The sequence below is a fragment of the Alosa sapidissima genome, chromosome 6 (genome assembly GCF_018492685.1).
Source record: "Alosa sapidissima isolate fAloSap1 chromosome 6, fAloSap1.pri, whole genome shotgun sequence".
Taxonomy (NCBI): domain Eukaryota; kingdom Metazoa; phylum Chordata; class Actinopteri; order Clupeiformes; family Clupeidae; genus Alosa; species Alosa sapidissima.
In genome coordinates this window covers 2,326,615-2,351,020 of record NC_055962.1, presented here as the reverse complement: position 1 = coordinate 2,351,020, position 24,406 = coordinate 2,326,615, and the positions used below count along the sequence as shown (strand labels likewise).

Here is a 24,406-nt window from a genome sequence, read left to right as displayed (position 1 = left end):
AAGGAGCACCCAAGAGCAACAGGGGCAAGGAAAAACTCCCTTACCAAGGAAGAAACCTTGGGCAGATCCACGGCTCAAGGGGCTAACCCAACTGCCAGGGGTCTTGGTGTGTGTGTTGGGGGGATGACAGGGGAGATGTGATAGTGTGCTGTGTATGTGGGGAGAGGGCAGTGTGCAATATGTGTGTTGGAGAAGCTTCCTCATGAGACAATGTGCTGGCGCAACAGTGTGCTGTAAGTATGTTGGGGATGTGTGTTGGAGAAGCTAGGCAATCAAGGACATGGGTAGATGGAGGAGAAATCAAAAATAATAAATAAAAAGTTCTATGGAGATGTGCAAAAGTTGGAGAAAGTCAGATATGTGTGTGTGTGTGTGTTTTGACGTGTGATGAAATAAGAAAATAATAAAAGGTCTATAGCATAGGGTGAGGGATGTAAAAGTGCTAAAAGTCTTGTAGGTGTGTGTGTGTGGGGGGGGGGGGGCATGAGTGCTGAGGAGTGAATGAGTGCAAAGTCAGTATAGTGTGAGTTCAGAGTTGGGAAATGTTTGAGAGTGCTGAAGAGTGACATGCAACATTGAAGTGTTATTGCCACAAATAACACAGGCACGAATTTTTTCTGCGATGTTAGCAACTTGCTGTTAGCTCCTACTAGCTGCAGAGAGACAATCCCCTAGCCACAAAATCTTCCAGTCTTCCTGTAGGTGGTCACAAGCCAAGGTGGGCGAGGCCATGAATAATCAGTTTCCCTTCGGCGTCATTGGGAAGGGCTCTTTCTGATTCGCTTGTTTTTCCATGTATTTTCTTTCATTGGCTAATGCGGGCAATGGGGGTAGAAGATCATCTTCACGTGCAGCATGCATATGCAACTTGGAGTGAGCTATAGTATTTCGAAAGTAACAAGTATTAAACGGTTTCTCAGTGAATGAGACCTTTTAAAGGTGCCCTGTCACACGTATTTCATTACTTTGTGGTAATGTCTGAAGTTCTACCATGGAGTCTAACATTTTTTGTGGGAAATTGCCTTGGTTACCTTGTTTCAAGCCATTCTAGCATGATATAGAAAGCTTGCAGAAAGGCTTGATTTAAGCCAGTTCTCATTAATATTCAACAAGCTAAGCTGCTTGACTGATTGGCTAACAGCTAGTCTGTTTCGTCCATAACATGACCGCTGTTATCAACTAATCTTAGCTTCATGGCATGAACTTAGCTTGGCTTGCGAGTGTGTAGTATTATCCAAATGGGCATAAAACCTACTAGGTTAGCGAGTGCATTAAACCTGTACAACATAGCATTTCCTTGAGTTGACAATAGCGTTTTACTTATGGACTGGGCACTGGTCGTAGACTGGCGCGATGGTAGCCTACTGCTCCAGGATTCAACAGAAATCTTTTTGCAAAGCCTGTGGCATTGTTCCAAAACATAAACTGAAGCCATTTAATCCTCAACTCTGGGTTCTTGGGCAACATGCATTGTTGAAGTTCTATTCATGCATAGCACACAAGCCCGTTATCATTCAACATCCATCCTTGCATGCAAAAACTGTCACTGAGCTAAACAAATTCTGTGGTTGTGGTCTCAACTGGGTGTGCCCATGAATAGTAATGAGCTCAGTCAATTCCACGTCACACTGACCAGCTCTTGTAATTGGCCTGATTTCTCCGCTTATTTCTTTTCAGTGGCTAGAGCTGATAGAGGAGGTAGCAGTTCATTTTCACTTTCACGACATAACAAATACATATGGACCTAACATATTTCAACAAATACAAGTAAAAACAGTTTTTTCTGGCAGGGCACCTTTAAAACTAGATTCCTTTCAAGGTCTTTCCTAACTGTATGTGCATTACTGTAACAGTTAATTGTGGTGCATTTAAACTCTTTCAGATTATGAAGCTGGAAATTGAAGAGATATCTGCTCTCAGGTCATTTGTTTTTCTATGGTGTGGTTCAGGAGAAGGCTTGGACTTGGGCAGAATGGTAAGTCCCACATTAATTACAACTCTTGTATCCCATCTTCCATCTCTGCTGGTAACATTTTAGTATCAGCTCTAGGGCGTGGATGGTATGGAAGTTTTCTTAACCGCAGTTGGAAATCAAGAAATTACCGCATTCGCCTATTTCACGCCGCCGTTTTGAATATCTATAAGCCGTATAGATATCTATAAACTCACTTCCGGTTAACAATGTCTTATGGAGAAACTAACGTTATCGGAGCTATCTACAAGTTTACAAGGAATTTGTGGCATCTGGCAAATATTAATCTGTCACAGGTGGCAGATATTGTGGAACATCACACGAAAACTAAGCGATCTAAACTGGATCGGGGATATAAATTGTTCCATGAACAATTTATATATAAATATGAAGGTAAAGTCAGTCAGCTAGTTAGATGGCTAATACCAGATAACTAGATGGGTAATACTAGATAAGACACAAAACAGCTTGTAAATGCACTTCAATAAAGCAGTGTAACAAAATTATCCTGTAGCCTACTTCTACTAAACCATCAGAATTGGATTGTAGATATAGATTGTTCCATGAACAGTTTATGTTTTGTGAAGGTAATGTTGATGTCAGCTAGCTAGGTGGCTAACGTCAGATACAAACAGCTTGTAAATGCACTTCAATAAAGCTGTGTAAAGAAATTATCCAGTATTTTATTTTGAAATTATTGTGTGCATGTTGTTTTTGTATAGTCTCCAACGTAGTAGGCCTAGATGATAGTGTCGTTGTGAGATCACTGTGCTACCAATCTCTTAGAAAAAACGAGGAGCCGCGCAAATGAGGTGTAGTGAACATTGAATCTGTCAGGGGCAAAAGGAACAAGTACGCCGAAATAGCTATTGTTTACAACAGTCTTTTTGAAGGGGGTGCGTTGGCCAAATAATATTAAAAAGATTCAACACAAATGGCTATGGTTTGTCAACAAAAACGTTGTCTAGAGTATGCATCAATAATTGACAAACAAACGCTACCTACCTTGTTTTTCGTGCTAAACGTCACTGAAGCCTAGTTGATTGAAGGATGCAACAGTGTCGATGTCTGAGACGTGGGCGATGTTTGAGCATCTTGCATGTTACTAACAAATGCACCTTCCTGTGTAGACTACAGTAAGGAGCCTAACTTGTGAAAGTTAGGTGTGTTTTATGGGGAAATGTTTTAGATATCATAGAAATGATGGTCATATGAAGGACCGATATACACACGAGGCATTTAATCAATGATATACCAGCTTGGCTTTTTATGTAAGATTGCCTTTTATGTAGGTACATTGTAAAAGGCAATCTTACAAAAAAAACCAAGCTGGTATATCATTGATTAAATGCCTTGTGTGTATGTGTCCTTCATATGATCATAATTTGTATGATATCCAAAACATTTCCCCATAGAAACACACATAACTAACAAAGTGTTGCAACACTATGGAAGACAAAGCTCTTATTTCTTTCCCAAAAGTTTTAGTTGTTGTTCCACGAGTTAAGGTTCAGAAACTTTTGCTAATATGTTCCACTCACCGTGCTATTACTAACACTACTTCGGCCAGCAAGACTGCGGGGATATGCTGTTTTGTGTGTTGGTAGAGGACTGTAATCACATTGTTGCACATGCCACGCACTCAGGTAAACGTAACCTAACCTAAACCTAAACATCGGGACGCTGAAGAGTGAAATCCACTCTTCAAATTAGATATGCCCTATAAAGGTTAGTGTCAAAGTAACAAGTAAACAAGAAACATATTTCATTGAAAAACTTGTGGACATCATAGAAATACACAACATGGAACAATACATGAACACCCAAAATGAACACAATGAACAAACTATAAACCAATATATATATATAAAAATTGGGTATTGAAATAGTCACAGGAATCCATATTTTTATCCATTGTTTTATCCAATATTTCTTGTGCAGATGTATAATCCATCTTATCCACACCCATTGAACCAACAAAGAAAATGCAAAGACATTTCTGTAATTATTCCATAGTGTAGTCATTCCATCAGAACCTCTGACAAACAATCCAAATAGTCCAGAAACCACACAGTAAGGCTTTTATTGTCAGTATGCATTGTGGTAACCAAAAGTCCTATGGGGAGTTTCCATTGGGCATTTTACAAAACGCATGAGCATACCTTAGCAAATAATGGTCTAAATGACTCATTTTTCATTTTATTTTGATCTACTTTTGCACACGGCTTCACAAGAGGTCTAGACACAAAAATGCCTATTCCATAGGAAGTTAAAACATTTCAAATCGATTTTACAAATTAGTCTAGTCTACCCTATTTTATATAATGTTAGTCTGAAATAGTGTGTGTCAAGCAAGTTTCACCTGGTTTGGTTCAACAAATATTCAAACTTATCATCTTTATTCTAATACTATGCCTACTATGTCTTCATGTCCAATAGGCCTGAAATCTTCAGAAATGTCTGAACTTCAGGCACAGAGAAAAAAGAAAGAAAGAAAACTCATGTAGATTGCTTAGGAGGAGAGGAGGGCCATGCTGAAGCATGCTGCCAAACAGTGCAACAGGCCCCTCACACTTAAGGAGAAATAGGAGAAGAAGACACTTTTTTATATTCACTTATTTTTACCATACATATGATATTTTTGGCCACAACAATTTTTTTAGTGATTTTTATAGTTTGTTTTCTTTGTAAATCTCTGGTTTTGGGCCATTTCATACTCCGTGGAAGCTATGCACTATTGTCACTTCGCGTGCCTTTCACACTTTTTTCACCCCTGACCAGTTTGCATGCCTGGTCTAAACCTAGCTAACATTACTATCTATATCTTTGTTACCTAGGGCTATTGGCTCTGTGCAGCACTAGGTAGAGACAAACTCCACGTAGTGCACGTAGGTGGGTGGAAGCTAAAATCACGTAAATATCTACTTGAAACAGAGCAGACTGGCACACAGCAGTGCTTCTTGGAGCTTCCCACGGGTTTAAGAAGCGTAAAACACTTACATCAACTGAAGCATTCATCTTTAGGTGTTTTTTAAAAGTGATTACAACGAGCGAGAAACGTGTGCCATTCACCCACCATAACACAAACACAAAGTTCGTCTTTCATGTCATGCCGTAGGCTGGTGTATTTAGGAAAAAGGTGGAAGCTAAAATTGCGTTTAAATATCTACTTGAAACCGAGCAGACTGGCACACAGCAGTGCTTCATGGAGCTGCCCACGGGTTTAAGAAACGTAAAACACTTGCATAAATTGTATTTCATACATTTTGGCACAACTGAAGCATTCATCTTTAGGTGCTTTTTAAAAGCGATTACAATGAGCGAGAAACGTTTGCCGTTCACTCACCATAACACAAACACGAAGTTCATCGACGGTCCACATTGCGGGGAAAATTATGAAAGCTCAAATATGGTTGTTTTTATCTGCTGTTGGTACACAGAGGTACATAATACCACCTTGTGCAAATCATCTGTGCAATTGCCATTCACCATGAATGGTGTTCCCATGACCGGCAGTAGCGATCCGTCTTAACGTAGCAAAACGGAAGAGACGCCATTAGATAGGTGAATTATCTGATTGCGAGTCATGGGTCATGGATTAGGCCCTTTCACACTGCAAAAATCCCCACGATTTTATGTACCAGTGAATCGCGGAACGCCTGTCCCTTTCACGTAGACCGAGGCGACACAAAGTGTCTCGCCAAATTCAAAGTTTCACTCCCGAAACACTTTGTTGTAGCCTATAGCCTATGGACCTTGCCCAAAACTTGCGACAACAGGCTGAACTGTAGCTACATCTGATAGGGGTCGACCAATTATCGGCCGATATTTAGCATTTTTATAATAATCAGTATCGGCCCTTTTTTTCCACCCATAGACCGATATTGAAATAGATAAAAATTGAAACGCTACTTTGTCTGTAAAAAGTCTCTCACTCCCACTACACCATCTGATTTGTTAGTAAGCACGAATGCAGCCAATCAGGATCGAAGACTGAATACAGAAAGTTTAGGCTTCTCATTGAGGCAGATCGTAGAATGGGCTCCAGTGGTACGGAGCTATTTTTCGAAGGTAAGGTACCTTACATTGCTGAGGTTGCAATGAATCACAATCCACTACACTGAAGTTGCAAAAACACCACTTTGTAAACTATTGTCTCTTTGATCCGGATCAATAAGTAAAGCACCCACTTCCTAGCTAATTCTCGATTGATGCACGTTAGTGATATGCTGTTTACTAGTTAGCCTACAAACTCGGGGAGTTCTTCGCCTCCGCCTCGTTCATTAATTGTGAATAATGGGACACCTCGGCGGACTATATCTCTTACATAGTAGACAAGTAATTAATTACGTAAATAAAAACGTAATTAATCCGACCTGAACTAAATCTGTCCTGAGCTGGCTATTAACGTGCCTTTTAGGCTCACAAAAGTGTAGCTTATAGCCTACATATGGACACAAATTGCATGCTTAAATAGCTATTTTAAAACTGTTTTGTTAAACTATTCAACCGTAACACTTGCCATCACGCATGCACCTCTTCATCTCCCTCTCTCGTGCACTCACACACACTGGGAAAGCATCCTCTTTGTGACCGGTCCCTTACAAGCACATCATTGTGCAGGCCTGGTCTATGAAAATAATTGCCATCACTCAGCTCTTGGATTGACATGATACACAGCATTTACACTTGTGATGCAAGCTGATAGACAATTGTGTATCAAAAGAAGAAAGAAAAGTTTGCATAATTAAATGCTTTTGAATGAAATGTTTGCCCTTACTATCTACCCCCCTTTTTGACAACTGACATATCGGTTTTACATATCGGTTATCGGCCTTCAATAACATGACGCACAACTTTATTTTCATACATTAATTTCACTCTACTACCACTCTACACGCCCCCTGTTGCACATCACGTTTGCTAGCTGATCCTGGCTCCCCAAAATGCCGGCTCATGTGAATAGATCTGCAGGCCGGCAAATTTTCACCTCGTTTTCAGACACACGATGCGGCAAAAAAGACGTCTCCTCTTCCTGCAAATTTTGCGTGATCTCTGTGTGAAAAGGGCTATGGATTATGAATTTTGTACCGCCATCACAGCCAGACAGCCGCAGCAACTTAAAAGATCACTGGACCAAATGCTTCAGACATGAAAGAAATCAGCAGTTTATCAACAAGGCTATCACGATTTTAGAACTGATGTTACAAGGGTAGGCTACTGCACGTTTTAATGGCTGCGTCAGGTTGTAACAAAGGTAGGTCCTAGGCTAGCCTAGGCCTAAATGTCGCTGTTAAGTTAAATTCTTAACAAACTAGAACATATTTTTAAATTCTTTTTCAATTTTCATGGAGTAAACAGTGTATGACTCCTTTCTGGCCAAATTTCACAGTTTTCACATTTAACAGCTTTGGGTAAATCAAGTTTGAACGGAGAGAATAGAAAAGTGTTCCGATTGTCCCAGCTCTCCTCTACTCTCGCATAGTAAACAAATGGAATGTTGCGCTCCCCAACACAAACGCAAAAGGTCGGGTTTGCTTCATCATTTAATGATAAGTTTTGTTTTGAAAAAGGAAGGTTACAGTAGGTTAACGTAACTGTGGTTCTCTGAGAATCAATGTCATAAGATGGTTCATCACATTACACATCACGACATTCCACACTATGCGCACACATGTGCAGGCCAATAGGGGGATTCGACTTCATGTAGCCACCTGCAGAAGTCTTAAGCTGACTGCATAACGTGATTATTTCTGAGATTCTGCTTCGTTTTTAACCCGAAATTGTGCATAGGCCTAGGTCATGGTTGAAAAGTATGTCAGACATAATCACGTTATGCAGTCAGCTTGAGAACTCTGCAAGCGGGTACATGAAGTCGAATCCCCCAAATGTTTCACAGATTCTTTTTTTTGCGGTGATGACGAGCTCGGACCCGCGGTAGGCGTCATGTGACCGCGGTATTATGGTAATGCAGTTACCGTCCCAGCCCTAATCAGCTCTGCAGCTCATATATTCTACCTAAGGTCATTGTAATAAATTCAGTTGTAGTAAATCATTGTTATGATTTATTGAATGTCATAAAGCATTGACAACTCCTATCAGCCCACAGGATGTAACAGAATGAATGCATTTTGATTGCAACCTTTACACACAACTTTTGATAACACATCATTTTAGATTAAAGCCCGGACGATTTATCGGTGGGCTGATATTATCATTATTTATTCCACTGCTTGGTTGAACATGTCCTGCGTAATTTAGAACATGCAATGACATATGTTGAACACCTGTGAAGTAGATCCATATGACATATTTAACATATGACGGAGGTGGCTTGTAGCTATTTGATGGCAGTAGGCTAAGAAAATATAGCATAGATATGCCCACTTGACAACGGGAGAGATAGAACAACGGGAGAGATAGAGCAACTATCCATTTAGAACTCGTAACGACAGTTTGTCCTGCAAGTTGAGAAATTTGTTTGTGTTGGAAAGAAGTAGTTCTACAAACAAGACAGCTTTAGCGATTTAAAACATTGAAATTATAACAGGAAATGAACACAATATAAGTGACAACGGAATACGCGGGATAATGGACTCCACAGTGGTCTGTTAACGGAAATGAATGCACTTACGAGGCTGCGCGTCAGAGCCGTTTTATAACCTCGACCATGCATTAATTTCTGTTAACAGACCACCGTGTCATCTATTATCCCTTACATATTATATTCTATAATAGTTTTCAACTATTGGTATCATCATTTATAATGGCTGATAAATAAATATTTTTTAATTAAGTAAAGGAAATCCTTAATTTAAATGTCCGCCATTGTTATGTGGTTTGTCCACCAGATAGCGCAGCTTCTTGCTGCAAGACACTGATTTTCACCTAAATAACCCTAAATACACCTCAGTGTTTATTGGACATGCTTGATTTTTACTTCAGTAACGTTAATCTTAGAGCCATTGGTCACCAGCTTAATGTTCGGCTACGTCCAAAGGTAAAATAACGTTAACGTTAGCATTGGTTGAGTGATGGAGGCTAATTTGATTGTTGGTGTATAAACGTGGTTATACTGAATAACTTAACAGCACTGTAATTGTCTCTTTCGACTGTTATCCCATTAATTTTCTGACCATACTGACAGGAGCTAAGTTAGTTAACACTTGCGTTAGCCAATGCCATGGTTTGCCGGTGGAAGATAACAGCGGGTCATAGATGTCTACGATGCATCCTTCCAGAAAGTTCTGTTAAAAAAAAAAAAAAAACTGTCATCGCCTTTTGTGGCCCTGTCAGGGCTTTGTAAACTGTAACCTTTAGCCCACGAAGAGTAGCCTTCACACAAAATAATGTGAGCATATAAAACAAGACTTCTGAGCTAATGTTAATTCTCTTACTTCCTAGTTTCAGTCTTCAATTTCTTTCATTTCAACAAAGGTGTAAACTAATTAAGGAAGGTAGCCTAATGTGTGATTTGCTTGCATTTAAAGGGATAGCGCCATTAAAGGAGAAATCACATAGATCTCCATTGTTGCAAACGTGTGTATAATGGCAGAGCCGGCGAAAAAGCAGCGAAAACCCTTGACGGAAGATGCAAAGAAAAGGAAAAGAGCTTCAGACCGAGCGAAGGGGGAGTTTCGTAGAGAAAAAGTATCAGGCTTGCCTGGTGTCCCTTTAAAAGAACGTAAAGTAGTTTTAATAGAATAAAAAAAGAACATACTGTACACCATCCAGATTCATTCATTCAGATGCAGAAATTGTCCTTTTTTGAATGTTCAGTTATCTTCATTTGGTGTAGTCCTTTATGTATGACGGCAGTAGAAGCATAAAATAAATATGGAGGAGCTATTAAGTTTTTATATGTTTTTGCAGTGCCTGCGCAAATGGGGATTTCGAAGATGTGAAGATATTTGTTGGATCAAGACCAATAAGAACAATCCTGGGAAGACAAAAACTCTGGACCCAAAGGCTGTTTTCCAAAGAACAAAGGTTTGGAGCTTTAAAACATCTCTCTGAGCCATGATTATACTTATCATGTTTTGGTGCAGGAGTCGCCAAACTTGCTGGGCTGAGGGTTGGAAATTCTGTGAAGGCGAACTCATTTGAAATATTTTTTCTTGGAATATAAATGTGTGGACAGTCAGACATTATTCATCCCCAAACAGAAATTATAGTCTTACAGTAGCCATACAAACACAGCACTCACATAATAATAATAATAATAATAATAATAATAATAATAATAATAATAATAATCTATAATAATGTTAATTTATATAGCGCTTTAAAAAAAAAAAAACAAGTTACAAAGTGCTGTACAAAGGAAATACAGCAAAATCAACCAAACAGACAGATAATTAATGCATTTTCAAAATGAAATAAAGCCATTATTTTCATTCAAAATAAAAAAAAAACATGTGTAAAATCATAATATAATGGCATACATATTTAAAGCAAATAACAATACAATTACGTAATAAAATCCAGATCATCGAATCTGGATCATCCAATACATCAAGAAATGATCAAACACAGAGGGTTTGGTTTTACAAGCTGTAAATACACATAGTCCACGAGACCGTGCATACGGAAAGTATTCACAGCGCTTCACTTTTTCCACATTTTGTTATGTTTCAGACTCATCTTAAAATTATTTTTTAATTAAAGATATTCAATTATTTATTTTTTCTCAACAATCTACACACAATACTCCAACACCCCACAAAAAGGCTAGTGTTTGGAGTGTTTTGTAAATGTATACAAAAATAAAAGACTGATAGACCATTTACATAAGTATTCACACCTTTTGTTATGACACTTGCCATTGAGCTCTGGTGCATCCTACTTCTATCAATGGTCCTTGAGATGCTGCTACAACTTGATTGGAGTCCACCTGTGCCTAAATGAATTCACTGAACATTATTAGGAGAGGCACACATCTCATAAGGTCTCACAGTTGATGTATGTCAGTGAAAACCAAGCCACGAGGTCTAGAGTATTGCCCGTAGTCCTGCGAGACAGGGTTGTGTGAAGACACCGATCTGGGGAAAGGTACAAGAACATGTCTGTAATATTGGAAGTGCCCAAGAGCACGGTAGTCTCCATCATTCGCAAATGGAAAAGTTTGGAACAACCAACAGTCTTCCTAGATCTGGCCACTCAGGCTAACAGTAATACGACAGGTAACCAAGGACCAAATGTTCTCTATGAATGAGATAAAGAGTTCCTTTGATAATATGAGAGAAGCGTAAAGAAGGACAATACATTTTATTAGGCTGTACGGCTACTTGCCAAAACAATAAAAAGAAACTTCACGAGTCTTACGAGTCATTTGGTTACCATTTCATGCATCTGCTGAGAAAATAAACGTCGGCACACAAAGTTTCAGATGGTGCATAGAAACGTATTGCTTACTTTCACTCAATGATGAGGAACAAATTAGGCTACTCACAGATTCTTGAATACTGATAAAGCAACGTAATTCATTCGGTCCGCTTCAACACTGTCTGACTATAGGCCACAAAATGATTGGACCTCATTTGAATGGCACTTGCAGTAGAACGTACAAGCTTCTGCAACGCTTTGATGTATGAAGTCCAAACTTAGTACAGGGACTTGGTACATGATTGTGAGGACGCACTAGGAAATTGGCATCATTTGGCCTCTATAGGGGGTGCTGTAATACAGGAAGTGAGCTCATTTGGCCTCTATAGGGGGTGCTGCAATACAGGAAGTGAGCTTGTATCTCAGCAACGTTTTGATGTACAAAGTCCAAACTTGGTATAGGGACTTGATACCTGATTGTGAAGACATACTAGGAAATTGGTATCTTTTGGCCTCTATAGGGGCCGCTGCAATACAGGAAGTGAGCTCATATCTCAGCAATGCTTTGATGTATGAAGTTCAAACTTAGTACAGGGACTTTATTGTATTGCACTTTATTGTAGGCACTCACAAAGACATTGGTTTAATTTGGCCTCTAGGGGCTCTGTAACATAGTGAAGCTGATATCTCAGCCATTCTTTATCAAATTGCCATGAAAGTTGCTGTGAGTGCTTGCTCATGCCATGGCAATGCCATTTCTGCTAGTGTTCTGCTAGGCCCCCACATTGCCGCTTGCGGCTATATTCATATACTTATATTACTTTTTCTGCTGTAAATGCATGTTGTGTGTGATGTCTGTATGCTACTGAGACCTTGAATTTCCCCTTGGGGATCAGTAAAGTACCTATCTATATTCTGCATTTGTGTAGCATTGTGGAGGCTATAATATATAAACAGTTCCCTGTTTGAGCAGCAGTTATGGAATCAAAATGTGAACATTTTCTTCCATTTTACAAATTTTGGTCAGGCTAGGAATAATACTTTTGTATGTGAATATATGAATGTCCAAACATGGCCTCCAAGCTATGGCCTTTTAGAGAGTGTAAACAATCAAGGGCAAAAAGACTATGAAAACAATAGAATTGAACAAAAATATTTTACAGGTTTTAGTTATGGAACCTAAACATTGTGTAGACCAGTGGTCTCCAACACGGTGCCCGCGGGCACCAGGTAGCCCGCGGGACGGCTATGAGGCGCCCCCAGCGCACCTTCTAAAAATAGCCAACAGGTCGCCTGCAGATCACGCTCTAAAAACACACTCCATATTGAAGTTTTCAATAGATATTTAAGTCTAGACCAGAACCATTTTAAGAATGGTACATAATGAATGGTACATACATCTGTAACATTAAATTGATATTGGTGATACCTTAATTGTAGCTGATAATTGTAGCTGCATTAAATTTTAGCCTTTGGCTCCAAATCCGTTTCCCATTCAATCTTTAAACTACAACGGAAGCGGAGTGCATAGGCTACACGCTGCTCGCACGCATAGACAGTAAAGGGGAAAAAAACTTGCTCGTCTGGTGTAGCCAATGGAAGCATATCTTTGCAAAAGTTCTGTGGCCATTCCATGTTCGTCAAATACGGTTCTTGCATGATTGTTCAAGGACTGAAAAACAATTGCTTTAGCTCACAGGCCTTTTCTCCTCCGTAGGCTACTGCTGTATAATAGCGCTGAAAATGTTGTGGCATGCATGACTGAGCACGACTGTGCATTACCTTTTTTTGTTAGATCATGGAGAGATTTCAGGTGTGCAATAACTTTAAAAGGAGTCTTCATATGTTAGGGTGGTATGGGCGATTACTATTGAAATGTTAAAACCTAATTGTCCACTGAAATCAAAACTTAAACAACCCCTGAATTCATAATGGTGGGTGGGTACAAATTGTAACCCAAATTATTAATTGCACAAAAAGATTGTTTTTTTTTCCTGGATTTTGTCTGATTTGACACAGAATGACTCATACTCTCAACACTGAATTGTAAATACTTATTTGCTGTGCATCATTGTTTGTCTCCAGGAGCATTGTCTGATGGGTATTAAAGGTACAGTGCGGCGCAGCACAGATGGTGACTTCATCCATGCAAATGTGGACATTGACCTGATCATTACTGAAGAGCCAGAGATTGGCAACATTGAGAAACCAGTTGAGATTTTCCACATCATTGAGCACTTCTGCCTTGGACGTCGAAGGCTGCACCTGTTTGGTCGTGACAGTACCATAAGGCCAGGTGATGTATAAAAATATCACATTATTTTGCTGTATAGACAAAGTCCTTTAAGGCAAGTCCCTCCACTCGGCGGCCATCTTGTAACGCATTTTGGGCACTTATCGGACATCTATTTCAGGCAAAACTGCGCGTGCGCAAGGCTTCTCGACACCAACCTCGCTCCAGCTGCGAGATCACAACACATGATTGTCACAATGTATTCACAACATACCACATGATTGGCATGATCTATTCACGTCAACTTTTGGCGGCGGAAGGAGTGGAATATGTGTAAACGACTGCCATGTTTGCGTTACGAACTAACCCCATACATTTCTATGGGAGATTCTTTGAGAGGTGTCTCCTCATTAGAAAGTCTCTGGTATATAGACGAGAAAGGTATGCATCATCTTATCTAACTGGGGGAGACGGCAAATAAGCTAATTAACCTAGCAGGACCAGTAAGGGGCCCTGTGCACAGTCAAAATATTATGTTCGATCACGTTACAAAAGCAGTCCGCACTTCCCTAATCATATGCAGATTTGTGCAACCCGTTTGATCAAAATATTATGTTAAATCAAGTCAGAAACAGTGTCAGTAGCTGCCTGCACAAATGCCGCCTGCCGTCAGCTTTGACACTGACACGCTCAGTGAGTGAAGGCGAGCTATCACGTCGAAACTGTTCATAACATCCAGACTAGGCTACTCGTCGTGTGGAGATGTCATTTTAGCTAACATAGCGGTTTCTTGAACACAATTGAGCAGTTAGTCCACACTTCAACAACCTACAAACATGAAATCTACTTCTGTCTAAACTTTTGAGTGTAGCACGGTAAGCACACACATAATTTAGTGGCTTTACGCATAGAGCGAGCGCATTCGTGTTTGTTAATGCCAGGTATAGATTGCAATCTAATGCAGACAAGTCTTACATGCTATGAATATGACACACGTTTTGACCAGAGACGAAGCTAAAGGTAAACATATTACTGGTTCAGCAGGTAAGATGCTGGCTCGCATGGCCAGACTCACTAATCCTAAAGCACAATCATTAGGTTACAGCAGCTTTAAGAACCACTGATGGGCTGCTTAGAAAGACTTTATTTTCTAGATGATAGCCTACACAAATGAAATTTATTTCTGTCAATTATCTTTTATCAGTGCAGATTTGTTTATGGGTATCCTCATTTATTGGGATGTCCAAGTTGTTAGTGTTTGTTTCACGCATGCAGTGTGTGGTTTGGATGAGCCAGACGGGCAGCTTACCTGTCTTCAGCTTAACGTTTCTGTCCAAAATTGTGTGAAAAACGTCCAGTTAGCTGCCAGAATTCCTTTGCGAGAGTGAGCTTGTTGGCTATTTGCGTGCGTGCGGGGTGGGAGAGGGGGCCCATTCCGATGCCCAGGGCTCGTGGTCATGATAATACGGCCATGGGCATACCCTGTCAGGTTAAAGGCAACTGTCAGGTTAAATGTGTTACTTTTGCACACAATTTTGATTAAAAAAATAATATTTTATGATTTATGACTCGGTTTTAAGCAGTCCTTTTGAACGTTTTTTTGTGTCATACATCACTGTCATCATATATCTCTGTCTGTCACTAGCTTTCCCTGGCTAGAGCATGGAGCATTAGGCATGTATCTGTTTCATCTAATTTCCTTGTTCAGGTATTTTAAATCGATAAAATGTCTTAAAAGGGAAATTCCGGTTTTTAGCACTTTAAGGCCCTTTTCTGGTTTGTTTTGGATGAACTAGAGTGGTGGACACCGACATTTTGACGATTGGTCCTGTCTCGACTTTTCTGACTCGTTTTGAATCGCCTTTTCGCTTCTCAGGGTGGCTGGCAATGGGCATACTGTAGTAGGCTACTCAAACATGTCCTAAAACAACCCTTAACGTTCGTTTTCAAAACTGTGCAACTCACCGAGTGGTTTGTGGAGTTCCATTGACAGAAACCGGAATTTTCCTTTAACTTTGTCTGCTTTGTTCTACCGATTGAAATGATAAAATAGCCTAATATAAAATCACTGACAAGATAGTTCAGGCTATACATTCAACAACACCAACAAGTGGTAACAGTCAAATGATCGTTTCCATCAGATGGAGGGGGGGGGGGGGGGGCATACAAAACACATCCACAAAAAAAATATATAACTAGCTCAAAAATGAATTGACAGTACACCATGCACATAGCCTACCAAACCATGTTAATATTCAGTGTCCGTTACTATAGTGCAGTAAGCTAGCTGGTTATCATTATCTGGCTATCATTATGTGGCTGTCACAGTCCAGACAGAAACTGGTTTGTTGGGTTCAAAATACATGACACTGAGAATGTAAAAGGCTGTGATCTTTGTTGCTACCTAACAAGCATTGACAAACTGTAATTGGTATAGGCAAAACTATAAACTGGCAATTGAGGTAGTCTGCTATTGTGGAAGATCTGCTGGCTATTGTTACTGTAGTTACCCAAAAGTAATGTAAGTTGATAAAGCAGCTAGCATATTTTCAGTTTTGGATTAGGCAGTATATGCCTGCTGTGTTACAACACAGACAGAAATCACTTGCTTTCTTATTGTAGTTTGTTATATTGTGATGTGATTGCAAGCTACTTTATAGTTGCCTGCTACTGTGATAAAAAAAAAAACAATCACCAGCATTGGTTAGCCTATTCACCAAGACACATGCTCTTTGCTTGGGAATCAAATGAAAGCAAAGAAAGTTACTTCATGAACTTAACTTTAAAGGTTGTATTAGCGATTGCAGGCCCAAACATAAATGATCACATGCATCTAATCCAGGGGTGGGCAAACTTTTTGGCTCAAGGGCCACATTGGGTTTCGAAAATTGGCCGGCGGGCCGCACAACAACCCCCCCACGCCACACGCATAAAAAAAATAAATTTTTTAAATACATTTATAGCCTATAATTTAGTATGAAAAGTATTTGTTTTAAAATATTAATTGCTTAAAAATGCTGCTAATTTTATGCTGTTTAACAAACGTATAAATTGTGTGCACTGTCGCTTTAATTCACGTCGATTTAATTCAATTCATTGAGATCATTTCTCAATGATCTTCTGCCTGCTCCGCTGTGGCTAGTGCTGTACCTACGGCTGGGCCCTCTCACAGTTTTTAAATGGTCAGTAGTGGGAACTACTGTTGCCTTCATGATTTTCTTTTAAAACTTTCTTATAAGAAGGAGATATCAATTATCAACAATCACAAGCCAGCTGGAACCTGCGGCTCTCTCTCCCTCTCGTGAGTGCAGACGCGTTCCCAATTAAATGGATTGCATAATGTTCACGTTAGATCTGCTGCAAAGGAGATAACTAAGAGTTAACTTAGTTTAACATGATGTTATCTCTATTTAACATGATGTTTTGACATTGACATTGTAAACGTTCTTTAAGGAGAGTGAAAAGCAGTTTGCAGTAGAGCTAACCAACGTCGTCTCTATCGCAGGAAAAAAATAGCGAGCAGCCTGATAACTAAATGAAATGCTCGGCGGGCCGGATGAAAGTGCTTGGCGGGCCGGATCCGGCCCGCGGGCCGCAGTTTGCCCACCCCTGATCTAATCTTTCCTAACGATCCATTAGCTGCCCGCCCCATAAACAGGCCATTTTAAAAAAACGCGTCTGTAGGCAGCCTAGGCTCTGCGATCTGCACACAAAAACAATTTCTAACAAAAAGTGTTGATACAACCTTTAAGACATTTGATTATTTCAAATAAAATTGAAAGTCCACTGTTAATTGCCACGCACATCAGCGCCAAAGTTTTTAACTGGTAAACACTGGATTTTATGGAATGGTGGCAACAAAATGGAACTGAATCGGCGGCGGCAAAGTGCGATGCTGGTGTACAGAGTTGTATTGAGAAGAACAACAGAATCTAATTCAATTGAACAACATAATCACATTGTGATTAACGCGTTAACGCTGACAGCCCTAATTGGTACCAAATAAAAATGAAATCTTTCCAAAAACAAATCAGGCTACAGGACTGGGATAGAGTGTGAGGAGTGCAGGAGGACAGAATCATTTAAAATAACGTTCACTGTGCTTTCTATAAACACGTTTCTTCTTCAACCATGGTTTTATTTCTTCATTCAGAGCTAATGATAGTCAGTCGGCCTTTGAATCGCGACTCGAGTTAAGCTTTTTTTAAGTTGCCAAAAGTTTGGTCAACTAGCCAACTAGCTCCACTGGTGGGAAAACGCATGGGACTCATGAGTTGTACGCTATCCTATTGCGTGCAGAGGGAATCTGAAAGACAACAGTTTATCCCACTCCTCAGATTGAGCACTGCCAATGGTGAGTTCCCAGACCCTACATCTTGATGTGGGTCTGGCTCGTCGGGCTAAGTCAGTCAGCCTTTGCATAAAGAAATAGGCTATACATTTGAACTAGTGGCCATGTTAAAAGGTAGCCCAAAACAGGTCATATCGGATGTCTAGGCTATAGCCTATATAGGCTTATGGAATCTCATTGTAACAGGCTTTTATCAACAATCTTGACAAGGAACCAACCAAACCTATAATAAATAGCCTAGTAAAATAACCAACTGCCTATTTGTGTGCGAAGTGAAGCTAACTGATTTTGTCAATTATAGAGGCAGTACATTCTGAAAAAACAATATGAGGTAAAAATTCTTCTGCTACCCTGCTAATTGCAGCCGCACTTGCATTCCACGCTTTGCATCACTGCATCTGCAATGAAATGTTGGGTTGTAGGGCAAATGTGTATAAATGTTTCCAGCAAACAAACATAGTCCCATCCATGGCCATCTTGACATCTGGTTGTGGTCCGGCAGTGAGAGGACCGTTACTTATACGGCTCTGGGTTTGCTTGTCCTCTGAGGGCCTGTCCACACGGAGACGCTTTTTAGGTTAAACGCAGAGGTTTTGCTTCGTCTTGGCCAAGCGTCCAAATGAATCCTGTAAACGCATTGCCCGAAACCGCACTTTTCTGAAACCTGGTCCCAGAGTGGAGAAATCTGAAACCGTAGCCCGTTTGAGTTCGTTTAGACAGCGAAACCGCACATCCTGCTTGCGTATCGATGATGTCATCGCCACACCTCAGCTGCCCTGGACTTGCACTTATAGTATTGCCTAACAATACTAGTTTTCATACATGACATTACCTACAATTACACTCCGTAAGATAAATATCACAACTGGTGCTGCGCAGCGCCGATAGCTTATGACTTGGTGGACTGAACACTGTTTTTCCCGGTGTTTTTTTATGCATTCTAGCTACTGTCAGTGACGCGAGAGAACTTGTGAACTTGTGGAAAGTGCGGTGTAAGTTTAGGCTACATTAATTTGTGCGTAGTGCCAGTGTCATTCATTTACTTTACATGTCTTACAACATATATACATGCATTCACAGTCGAGTGAAATCAGATATAAGCATACAAAGACGCTTAGAACTCACGTTAAGCCGATGGTAGCACACTGAATGCGAATGCACGATTTGATGCAGGCAAAAGTATTGACTGTTACTAACGAAGGTTTTATAGCAATATTATAAATGCGGCGACAGAATAGCCTAGGTGATTAGTAGGCCTACCTGCGTTAGCCAAATAAAGGACGGGACTGCAGCCTTCACAAACCGTAAAATAAAGTTTATTAGTTTTACAGTTGACAGTTCATCATCAGTCCACACAAACAATTCTGGTTTCCTTGCACTAGCCATTTTGTCGTAGCCTATTCTGTCTGTTTTTAAAGTGCAAGTTTTGCAAGTTTTGGTCAATTTCTGTAAAGAAACAGTGCCACCTATAGGCCTGGGGTATGAAGTAATGTGTTGAGTCGTGTTGAGATGGATCCGTTTGGACGCAAATATTCTTGATATGGTTCCAGGGAAGACGGAGGAAAAAAAGATCGGTTTGGTACGTGTGGACTAGGCCTGAGTTCGTTGCTTACGATGGTCTTTGCAACATAGAGCTTTTAGTGGAATTATTATTTTCTGACACATTGTTTTCTTTTTACCTTGACATAGATAAAAGTGAATTTCTTTCTTTCTTTCTAATAAAAAAATCAACATGTCTTGCCCCAGCCGTGGCGCAACTGGCTGGGGCATCTGCACCGTATGCCGGCGACTCGGGTTTGATTCCCGCCTCGTGGTCCTTTCCCGATCCCACCCCGATTCTCTCTCCCACTCACTTCCTGTCTTTCTCCACTGTCCTGTCTAATTAAAGGCATAAAAAGGCCAAAAAAAAAAAAACATCAAGATGTCTGCACCCTTTTTTTTTATGGAAAAGTGAGCTTGGTCATTTTGTTTTGCCATCTTACATTACATACTGTTTCTACTTTATTATATATACATTTGTCTGTCTTATATGTAAATGGCACTTTGTGTGTGTTTCTGGTTTATTACAGGATGGCTAACTGTTGGTCCCACTCTGACAAATAGTAACTTTAATGCAGAGGCTTATGAGGAGTTCTTCCAGCTCTCCCACCTTTCTGGCTGCACAGAAGACATTGAGAGGCTTCGTCCCAAGTCTCCACCTCCCAAAACCAAGGCTGAGAGAGGTGGGGGAGCTCAAAGGGGAGGCAGGGGTGGGCCAGCAGCTGTTAGAGGTGATCGCGGTCGGGAGCGCAATCGACCCAACTTCCGTGGGGAGAGAGGTGGCTTTAGAGGGCGTGGAGCACCCCACAGAGGATTTCCCCCACGCTAAAGGGACTGCAGTATCAATCCTTGAACACCAGTACAAAAATAAATTTGAAAAGTCACAGGATGCTGAGACTTCCTTTGTATAGTTAGTGCTGATGTAAATGCCAAACCTGATTTTTTTTTTTTTTTTTTAAATTACTTTGCATTTTGTAGGCTAGAATTAGAATGCTGAACACTCTAAATATGTTTTTTTTTTTTTTTATTATTATTATTTTATTTTTTTAAAATAAAGTCATAATTTCGTTGACAGATATAATGTGGTAGGACATAGTCTTTAAATTGGTGTGGAGCAGGACCTTTTTTATTTTACATAGACACTTTGAAACTCAGTATACAGTATAGATGCAGATATCTTTGTTTTTCCTAGAACTGTGTGTATTATATACCTACATACAAATTAAATTGCTGTACTGTCGTGTCTCAAGAGAAATTTATGCTGTTTTGACTTTTCATAAATTTAAGATACAAGAAGAAAGTGTTATTGTGCATTAAATTGACATGCAATGTAAATTTCCCTTTGTTGATTTGGAAAAAAATTCACTTTCAACAACATTAGTGGTCTTGGGCTGTTGCATGAAGGATGCAGAATGTAGAATAACCCCTCCTTGTTTCCCCACGGACATCAATGAGGTGGCCAAAAAATTGTATGTTTGTTTATAGTATTTACTAGCAGGCACTTTTGTCCAAAGTCACTTACAATAATGTCAATAAACATTGCGTTAACATTGAATTTAAGGGTGCTTTCACACCTGGCTCTTTGAACGTGGAGCGTTTCCCCCAAAGATTGGTTCAATTGGGTATATGTGAAAGCTGCAATACTACTCTGTTTTGGAACAAAACAAATGAACTGAGACCACTTGGAGAAGATGGTCTTGGCTCGTTTCCAATTAAACTCGAGCGGTTAGTTTGCAGTGAGAAAGCAATCGGCCTGGTGTAGCAGGAAAAACTTGCTCGTGCTTACAATTCTGTAGGCCTGTACTTTTTCTACAAGTTTATTCAACTTCTAAATAGAGATCTAGCTAGCCTGTATTTTGAATGTCAAGCAAATTTTAGTCTTTTAGGCTAACATTACCAGTGTTACGCTGAACTGGATATAGTGGGAGAAGCCTAGGGACTTTGGACACTAATGTTAATTTTGTCACCTGTTTTTAATTTAGTCTTAGTCTTGTGACGAAATGTCCTTTTTAGTCTTTGTCAGATTCAGTCATTCAAATATAATTTTTGTTAGTCATGTTTTAGTCGACTAAAAGTCTCGTCATTTTAGTCTAGGTTTAGTCAAAAGAGAACTAGAGGTATCTCTGTCAAGTTTTAGTTAAAACATTTAAGCCTTTTTTAATAACAAATTACTTCTGGTTACCATTTCAGTCAAATAGTGTTTCACACATCTCACTTTTCCCCCAATATTAGGATGGATAGATAGATGGATACTTTATTGATCCCCAAGGGGACATTCAAGGTCCCACTAGCTTAAGACATTACACACAACATACACCTACAACATCAACTCACTGGACCCCAGGCAATTTGCCTACCAAACCAACAGAGGGGTGGAGGAAGCCACACTCACCCTCCTGAACAGCATCTAGTCATCTGGACAAACCCAACACTCATGCTCGCATTCTTTTCATGGATTTCTCCTCAGTCTTCAACACCGTTCAGCCTCACCTCCTCCTAGGGCGCCTTCGTGACCTGGAAGTCAGTGGTGGCCTGGTCCTCCTCATCAGGGAATTTTTGAGAGACCGACCCCAGCGAGTCTGTATTAAGAACTGCCTCTCTGACTCTCTTGTCCTGAACACAGGTGTCCCTCAAGGATGTGTATTATCCCCTTTGCTTTTCTCCATATATACAAACTAAATACAGTGCAATAGCAGTGACCTCTCCCTCGTTGAGTATGCAGATGGCATGGCCTTAATTGCCTGCCTTCAGGACTCAAACAGCTCTCCCTATCTGCAATACATCAACACCCTGACTTCATGGTTCGACAGCAGCTTTCTGGATCTCAACATCGCCAAGACCAAGGAGATGTGGCTGGGAAGCAGGAGAGGAGGTAACAAAGACTGTGCCCACCTTCAAGCCAATCAGCATGAAGGGTCAGGAAGTGGAGCTTGTCACTCAATTCAAATATCTCGGAACAATAATAGATCACCAGTTACAATGTCAAAACCATGTGGACTACATATTCAAAAAAAAAAAATTTCAAAACCATGTGGACTACATATTCTGAGGAAACTCAGAAGCCTCAACACCAGCCAGCGCACAATGACCATGGTCTACAAATCACTGACCGAGAGTGTGCTGACGTTCAACACTGTGTCATGGTATGGGCACCTTTCGGTCAAACAAAAGAACACACTGGCACAAATAGTCAACCAGGGCGGAAAGATCATTGGACATAAACCTGTATTCACAGATTTTATTAAAAAAGGCATTACAGGTTTATCAAGATCCAACTCATCCCCTCCACTGTGCTTTCCAGCTGCTGCCATCAGGATGGAGACTTCCCAACGGAGCAGTCCCAACGGCAATCAGCTGTGACCATCCTTAACAAAGAACTGCCCATAGTCAGATAAATGTATGCGGTTAGGCACTTTATGTATTTTACTCATTATTATTTATATCTTTTAACTCTTTTCTGGAGCAAACTGGACTGATTTCATAGTTTTTACCCATGTTTATCTATTTATTGTGCATAGTGTTGTGCCACTATCAAAGACAATTTTCCATTTTATGTAAGTTTTATGGACATTAAAGAAGTCTAAGTCTATAAACAGTATGATAAAATAACAAATCCACATAAATAATATGGACAGTAAAAGATACTAAATCAAAGATCCACATGTAGCGATGTATATGCATAAGGCACTTGCAGGGCAGGAACTGACCCTGTGATTCAGTATGGATATGGGATTTGACAGACGCTTTTGTCCAAAGCGACATACAAATACAAAACGATATAATACTTCAATTTAACGGGGAACAATTTAAGATGTTAGTCAACCTATATTAAGGAGAATAGCAATAATAAATAACAATGTCAATTTAATCAATAGTAACAATAGCATGGTAAGACTACATTAAGGAAAATATCAATAATAAACAACAATGTATAACTACATGTAGACTGCATTTCCGGCGGGAACTGCGAAAGTGTGCTTGCCCTGGTCCGGTCACCAACGTGAGCAGACAGTGGCATACACTATGCTGAACCTGGCTTGATCCAGGCATTGTAACAGTGCCTTTCAGTGTTGGAGCAGTGGCAATATCTCAAAAGCTCTAGGAGAGGACTATTCAACTATTGGCTTGCGGGTTGAATGCGGTTTGTTGGATTTTACCTTTGGCCTGCCTTCGAATTTAGCTTCTATGACTGAGATCAAATCAATAAAATAAAATGACAGCAGTGATTGGCTGTAAAAATAAATGTCACGCGTCTTGCGCCTCTCAAACTGGGCTATCAGGTAACCTACAGAGGAATTGAAATTATGAAATATGACCAAGGCATTAAAAAGCTGCTTGTTTGTCAGGATACTTTTCACTGATTTATTTTTAAAAAATATGAGTGTGAATGTTATATATTCCATCCCACAAATTATGTTTTACTGGTTTATTTGACAAATAATCTATATGGATTTGCTCTATAAAGACCTTATGTCTGTTTGGGATTGTTTTGTGAGCCTGGGGTTGTTTTGAGAGCCTATTGATGTAGCCTATCTCAGATGTATCTCAGAATAAAGGAATCCTTCATATTACTCTAAACCACCGTCTGTAAATCAACTGTATACTACGGTCTACATTGCACTATATTTCTTCACCTGTCTCTGTATGTTTCATCACCTTTCTATACTTTGCCTCACATTGCAACAGAGCTCAGACCTTTGGTTGCTATGAAGGCCAATCGTTCTAAATGGATGGTTGCTATGGCCAAAGGCCAGTTCTCTGCCGTTGTCAAGCGGGCATATCGTAGAATTCTGATTAACCTTATCTTATTTGAAACATCTCTATTTTACTTAGCCCACTTCCATACAGTGCGTCCCATTAAGAAGTGGCCACTTCATTCGCGCTTGCCGTGATTCACACAGCAGCATTATTAAATTAATCTGTCACCATATGCCTATGCCTACGTTTGCAAAGAAAACATTTTAATTTGATTCACATGAAACGTTAC

The 24,406-nt window shown here is 40.0% G+C and overlaps 1 protein-coding gene across 2 annotated transcripts in view; it reads left to right on the top strand.

The window, feature by feature from the left end:
* The window catches only part of mettl14 (methyltransferase 14, N6-adenosine-methyltransferase subun), a 65,826-nt gene extending 45,072 nt beyond the window's left edge, over positions 1 to 20,754 (top strand). For both annotated transcript variants that reach the window (XM_042095028.1, XM_042095029.1), the window contains 4 exons: positions 1,883 to 1,975; positions 9,845 to 9,961; positions 13,382 to 13,592; positions 19,950 to 20,754. In XM_042095028.1, coding sequence (XP_041950962.1) covers positions 1,883 to 1,975; positions 9,845 to 9,961; positions 13,382 to 13,592; positions 19,950 to 20,248 — 720 coding nt within the window. In that variant the 3' untranslated portion in view covers positions 20,249 to 20,754. The remainder of the gene's footprint in view (positions 1 to 1,882; positions 1,976 to 9,844; positions 9,962 to 13,381; positions 13,593 to 19,949) is intronic.
* Positions 20,755 to 24,406: the final 3,652 nt, after the last annotated feature.